This window comes from Helianthus annuus, chromosome 11, assembly GCF_002127325.2.
Source record: "Helianthus annuus cultivar XRQ/B chromosome 11, HanXRQr2.0-SUNRISE, whole genome shotgun sequence".
NCBI lineage: Eukaryota > Viridiplantae > Streptophyta > Magnoliopsida > Asterales > Asteraceae > Helianthus > Helianthus annuus.
In genome coordinates, this window is record NC_035443.2 from 54,346,857 (window position 1) to 54,354,236 (window position 7,380).

General features: G+C 37.3%; 1 protein-coding gene across 1 annotated transcript; it reads right to left on the reverse strand.

Moving 5' to 3' along the window:
- Positions 1-2,885: 2,885 nt before the first annotated feature.
- LOC110888276 (acidic leucine-rich nuclear phosphoprotein 32 family member B-like) lies at positions 2,886-4,293 on the reverse strand. The gene is made up of 3 exons (XM_022135808.1): positions 4,197-4,293; positions 3,361-3,557; positions 2,886-3,065 (listed from the first exon to the last, which is right to left on the reverse strand). The coding sequence occupies exons 1-3, from the start codon at positions 4,291-4,293 to the stop codon at positions 2,886-2,888; spliced, it is 474 nt and encodes a 157-aa protein (XP_021991500.1).
- Positions 4,294-7,380: the final 3,087 nt, after the last annotated feature.

The window sequence follows — 7,380 nt, forward strand, 5'->3', positions numbered from 1 at the left end:
ATCCATCATTCACCTTAGAGTGTGTGTAGTAGTCTCGGGATCCAAGATTGATCGTAAGAGTTCTTGTCAATCAAAGGCTATGTTTGGCTAAGTCTCTTACATCACTTGGTGAAGACAAGAATTTAATGTATTACTTCTGATTTTTAATTTTTTCGCACTTTTTATTTGGTTTTGTATTAATGACTTTAATAACTAGTTTCTTATGTTGAAGGTGAAACTTTCTTATCATTTTAACACCCACTCACACACATCTGTGTGTAAATTAGAGAAACAGAGAGAGAAATGAGAGAAAGAGAGAAGGCGAAGATGGAGGCACCAAAACCACGGTAACTCCGACGGCGTCACCTCCGTCACCTGTTTCCGGTGAACCTACTTCTTCTCCTACAGAATCTCCGGCGGCATCTCCACCGGCGCCTCCGGCTGGTCTTGCTCCGTCTTCTTCAACCGTTTTGTCGTTGTCGATCTCAGCGACTCCAACGGATTCGCCAACCGGTGCACCTAATGTTGGTAGCTTGAACAGAGTCGCCGTTGTTGGATCTGTTGTTGTGGTTGCGTTAGCTGCAATGTTTGTGGTTTAGAGATGTGGTTGAGTTAGGGTAGTTAGCACATTTTGGGTGTATGTTGAAATGTCAATCACTGAGATGACGATTAGTTATTGACTTGTTGTTGGTATTATTTTGTATAATTGTTTGTTTATTGGAATAAATTATACCATGATATGTTAGGTTTTGTTTAAGTTATGTGCTGATTGTTTGTTCAAACTCTGTAGGTCGTGTAGGTTAACAGGTCATGTGAAGTTGTGATGCTGATTGTGGTTCAAGGTTTGAAGATTGGGGTTAAGGGTGGTGCTAGGCGGAGAAAAAAGGGTGAGGTTGAAGATGATGTTTTGGTGGGTCCCACAACTATTTATTAACGGATTTCTTTTAATGTTTTAAACTTTGTTTAATAAGTAAGGGGTAAGTTTGTCATTTTAAAGAGATTTAACGGAGAAAACTAATGGACATCCACTCCAGGGACTATCCGAGTAAAAAACTGTCAAACCACATGGAGCACCGGTGTAATTTCCAAAAGTTGGGGACTATAGGTGTTATTTTGCAAAACCACAAGGCTATCCGTGCATTTTACTCTTTTATGATATATTTAACATGTTAAATGCATGTTTCTCTAATTCCTCGCTTTTTTTAGGTTTCCCACTGAACTAAGATCCTAAATAGACTAATAATGGATTGATTCAAATTATAAATTGCGTGACTCGGGAACATGTATTATGGATTACCAAAATTTGAAGCTGCATGGGTTCTGGTTTGGTTTAGGGATAGATTTGGAAGATCTTGTTAACTTGCAAGGAAAGATTCAAGACCAAGGAAGTTGGAAAGGAAATTAGAGAGTTGATTCATCAACATAAAAACTTGTTAATGATGATGAAAGTTCCAGATATTGATTCATCATGGCGACGAGTGTGTTGGGAGTTCCTTGTTCCAAATGGGACGAGAGAGGGCACGCAAAAAGTGTCGTAATTCCGACACCCAACCATCGAAACTCAATGTCACATGAACTCGCTATAAAAACTAGCATTAAATTCATCGTTCAATGAAAATTTTCTAAGCTACCTACATTTATAACTTGTATTCAATAAAGTCTACAAACATTTGTTTCAACCTACATTCTACATTTGTGTTCAATGAAGCGTGCAAACAGATCTTTATTTATGTTTTGTTTCTCTTAAAGGGGTATACTGGTTACTTTTTAATAATAAAATATTTTTTGTAACTTCAGTAAATGTTAAAGATTAAAATATCACGGTTGAATAAGCCATAAAATCTTTATAAATTGTAAGTTTTTAAAAGTTTAAATCAATGTAAGTTTTTTAAAAGTTTAAAATCAAACCACAATATTGAATTAAAATATAACCACTAGTGTAATTAACTCTAATATATAATCCCAAATTTAGGATGTACAAATTAATGGGTCAATGCAATTGGGGTTGCGACTTCCTCTCATTGTCTCTTCGCTTGCTTTTTCGAGAGGAGAAAACGACTCAAAATTAAATTGAAAATTCGGGGTTTTAGGTCCTATAGATTATAAAAAGATTTAATCTTATTTTATACTTAGCATGATTTCCATGACTTCTAGAAAAAAGTTTATTTTCTAGAACTATCATAAATATATATTTAAGTGGTGTTGGTCTTCTTTTCATTGCTATATGTAGATGGGTGGTAGAGACGTTTGTATTTTGGAGAAAAAAGTAATGGTTTAGGGGGACGGAGTCATATTGGGGAGTGGATGCGGGGACTTGGGTTGTCGTACGGGGAACCATTGCCACCTCTTCGGTGACATCACTTTGGTAAATGGTGAGAGACTTGATCGGTGAGTATTCATCGAATGTTTGAAGAGGAGATAGGTGAGAGGGTGAGGGAATTAATGGTGGGTCTCAACCCTTCCAACTAATCACAAATTTATCTTTTTCTAATTGTTTACCACTCTTCATGTGTTTGAGCATTGCCAGTGATTGAGTGTAAAATGAAAAGTAAAGTGGGGACTTGATATGACATTATATTATTGGCTAAAAAATTGTTTAAACACTCGTTGGGTGACCACTCACTCCACCCTTAAATCTTAGGTCATTCGTAGTCATAAGGCCCTTTTGGGGGCGCTATGCGACGTGTGGCATGCCATGTCAACACATGGCTTTATGAGGCGTTATGCAAGTTGAGGTCGTAGTCATAAAGCCCCTTTGTCAGCATTACTCAATTATTTTAATTTTCATTTTTTAATTAATTTCTAAGTTTTTTTAAAATTAAAAGTCATTGCATTAAATAAAAAACAATACATTAAAATTAAAAAAACGGTAAATAAAAAAGAACGTTACACCTAAAAAGATAAATTTATTCTCCGTCTTCACTGTCGTTCTCTCCTTCTTCCTCTTCGTTTTCTCCAGCATCCAAACCTACGTCTTCAAAGTTCCCGTCTTCGAATTCCTCACCTTGTTCTTCCTCGGAATCTTCTTCGTCGTCACCGTTGTATCGCATTGGGTGAATCGCCCAAGCATGCTCAACCAAATCCGCCTTCAACGTGTTATGTATTTCCTTAGATCACAATAGTTGAGCATTTGCGAGTCTCTCTTCCATTGTTTTTTGGGTTCCTTCGACTAAATCTTCCGGAATATAGTTTTGGCATATCCCTCTTCCATCATCCTCTATGATCATATTATGCAAAATGATGCAAGCATACATGGTCATTCGTATTATATCCATATGCCACATGCGACAAGGATTTCTGATAAAATGTCATCGTTGCTGTAGAACCCCAAAACACCTCTCGATATCCTTTCTCGAAGACTCTTGTAATTTTTTGAAATACTTTTTTTTTCTCATCGAACGTTTCAGAAAACGTTTTAACAATAATCGAATACTCCGGGTATAAACCATCGCCCAAATAGTAGCCATGCTCGTAGTCGTTCCTGTTCGCATGAAAACCGGTCTTTGGTATAGTTCCATAAATGTAGCTCTCTAATAATGGTGAAGCCTCTAACGTATTAATATCGTTAAAACACCCGGCTACACCAAAGAAGGCCGACCAAACCCAAAGGTCGTATGACGCAGCAGCTTGTAATACCAAAGTTGGCCCTTTTTGATCACCCCGTGTATGTTGACCTCGCCATGCGGTTGGACAATTATACCAACGCCATTGACGACAATCCAAGCTACCAATCATGCCGGGAATTCCATGCTTTTCTAGATGCACCTCATATATTTGTTGAAGGTCGTTCTAAGTGGGATTTCTCAAATAACGTTTTCCATATAAATGGCATATACCTAAAATATAATTTAATATATAAAAGTTTTACTAATAAGCTACTAAAAATAAATATATAAAAGTAAATAAAAAAAAGTCAATAAAAAATATCATAGCAAAAATGTTCCAAGCAATCTCGAGTTATGCGTAAGGCGGATGTGACCTTTTGAATTGAGGTGAAGCCTAAATATACTTGCGCGTAATGCGCAAAAATAACCTTTGACTCCTCCGAAAACGCCGTCTAAAAACATTGGGTCCGTGAACCGGCGTCGCATCAAAATAGTCTTTCATCAAACGCTCGTTCGCGACTTCATGATCTCGCAAGATATAGGTGCTCCGCAAGATGGGTCGTGGAGGGGGAGTAGGCCGAACGTGCTCAAATGCTTGTATCACAAAAGTACATGCACTCGTAACTGCTTCTTCCTCCTCCGCGTCTTCTTCGAGTGAAAAAAATCTTCGGTAAATATCGGTGAAGGAGTCTTCCGACGGGGAACCCATTTTTTTTAATAGGGTGGGAGTAACTTCAACACTTTTTAAAAAAATATATAGAGAAGGAGAGAATAGTTGAGTATGAATTGTAAAAAAAATGAAAGAGTTGGGAGTTATTTATAGAGTGAAATAAAAAAAAATGAATTTTTTTTAAGATTATGACCGTTGTAACGGTTAAATATTAAAAAAAAAAAAAACCATCGCGCCGCTATAGAGGTCGCGCCCCACCTCAAATTCACCTTCATACCGCCCCTTGTGGCGGTGTTCTTGGGCGCTTTTGGGCGCTATGGCAGGACATACCGCCCCACTACACACTATCTTAGTATGAGGTATACTTAGGTGCTGTTTGTTTTTTCAGATGTAAAATGTCTGTAGTCTGCGGACCACATCTGCAGGCATCTGCAAGAGAAGATGTGGCCCAAATGTCTGCAGTCTGCAAGGAGAAGAGGGTTTGTTTTTTTTTCTTCAAAAACAACTTCACACACACACAACACACACACAAGAGTTTTCTCTGCTCTCTCTCTCTACAAACACTCTCTCTCTCTCTACAACCACCACCACCTTCACCACCACCATCACAATCGTCCGCCACCACTCCTCCACCGTCCACCTGCCACCACCACAACCAACAACCACCGCAAACCCTAGCCCCCACTCCAAGAACCCACCGCAAACCCTAGCCCCCTGTCTCCTGCCGCGAAACCACCACCACCGCCGTCAGATCGAACCACCGCCGTCATCGTTCTCTCTCTCTCTGTCTCCTTCCGTCATCGTTCAAACCCTAGCCCCCTGTAACAAACCCTAGACCGTCATCATTCGCAGACTACAAACGAGCAATAGATCGGAACCACCGTCACGGAACCACCTCTCTCTCTCTCTCTCGCAGCTCTCTCTCTCTCTCTCTCACAGCTCTCTCTCTCTCTCTCAGATCTCTCTCTCTACGGTCTCTCTCCCTCACAGCTCTCTCTCTCTCTCTCTCTCTCTCACACAGATCTCTCTCTCTCTCTGCGGTGGTGGTGGCGGAGGTGGTGGTGGTGGCGGAGGTGGTGGTGGCAGGAAGAAGAAGAAGAAGGGTTGGTGGTGTGTGAAGATGTGTGTGAAGATCTTGAAGCAATATTCCATAGCTTTTTTTAAGCAAATAAAGACCCCTTTCAGGTCTTCTTTTTTTTAAAAAACAAACAGTCTTTAACCACTTATGTCTGCCCGCCCGCAGACATAAGCCCTTTGAAGACACTTTAAGCAAAAACAAACACAACCTTAATATTTATTGGTGTAATTTATGAGTAGGAGTAGCAATAAAACTTTTAGAGTTTGATACATGTTTTCCCGTGCCTAAACTACCACCACTCATATGAATGGTTGATGTTTGTTTATTCATTCATTCGTGTTAATTCAATTAATTTTACTCGAGTAAACGAATGAATATGAACACTTAAATTAATATGTTTTTTTATTTGTGTTTATTAATTAAGAAAAACATATGTCCGTGCTTATGATCTCATGTTTCCTTCTTAATACACAAATGAAAGGGCATCAACTAAAAGTAAATATTAATATCCAACTAAAGTAAAAATACTAATCAAATCCAAGATTTCAAATTTAAACAAAGTTAGAGTTTAAATACCATTAGATAATTCAAAAATTAAGTTAATACAAGATTTAAAACACCATCTTCAAATTACCATCAACATAAAAAAATGGGCTAAACAAAGGGTTTAAAAGTATGAAAATCAAATTGATTTTAAATTACTATTAGTAACAAATAAATATGAACAAATATTTGAATCTAATCTAACTTATAATAAAAGACTCCAAATAATGACACATGTCATTCTCTCCTTCAACCTCATAAATTTTATTTATATATGTTTAATGAATTTCTTTTAATAATAATATTAATTAATAACCAATATATAGATATCACTTATTTTTAGGGAAAAGATCAAATAGGAAGTTAATTTTCGCTAGAAAGGATAGGAAGCCATAGGATTATGACATGTGGCAAATTTTAAAATAAAGAGAAAGGGTATTTTAGTCAATCCAACTCCTTCTTCTTCCTTTTTCAAAACCAGTAACTTCAAAACCCACCATTTTCAAAACCCACCATCTTCAACTATTTCTTCACTTTCTATCTCAATAATCACTACATTATAGTGCGATTTTCATCACCAATCAATGATTCAAAACCCGATCAACGTGTTCTTCAGCTTTTTTTGAAGAAACCCCAGTTTAATTTCATAAAAAAATCTCATTTTTTCTGGTGATTTTGGAGATAATCACTCGATTTGTTTGATTCGACGTTGATAAGTGTTTCTATCATTCAAATTTCGTCAATTGATGAAGAAATCGACTTCGATCCATGTAAGAAATTCTTTAATTTCATTTTCACGATCTGGGTTTTTGATTCAGTCATTGCGTTTTACGATCTTTGCGGGGGTCCGGGGGTGGCAGCCCCTGGTAGCGGGGTCCCAGGGGCAGCAGCCAATTCAGACAGTAATTCGTAGACAATTCAGACAGTTCACAGTGACAGACAGTTTTATGTGTCCATTGCGTTTTAGAAATAAGAGAGTTTTATGTGGTTTCTGGCTATTGCGTTTTAGAAAAAACACATTTTTAAGTGTTTTTAGTCATTGCGTTTTAGGTAAAAACACATTTTTAGGTGTTTTCAGTCCATTGCGTTTTAGAATGAGTCATTTTTAAGTGTTTTCTGGCCATTGCGTTTTACATATAAGACATTTCTTTGTGTTTTTGGTGCATTGCGTTTTAGGTAAAACACTTTTTTATGTGTTTTCAGTCCATTGCGTTTTAGAAAACAAACATTTTAAGTGTTTTCTGGCCATTGCGTTTTACAAATAAGACATTTCTTTGTGTTTTTAGTGCATTGCGTTTTAGGTAAAACACATTTTTATGTGTTTCCTGGCCATTGCGTTTTACAAATAAGATATTTCTGTGTGTTTTCTGGCCATTGCGTTTTACAAATAATTCATTTCTTTGTGTTTTTGGTGCATTGCGTTTTAGAAAAATGTCATTTTTTAGGTTTTTTTTTTCAATTGCGTTTTACGTAACTGGTGGTTTTTCTATTGCGTTTTATGCAAC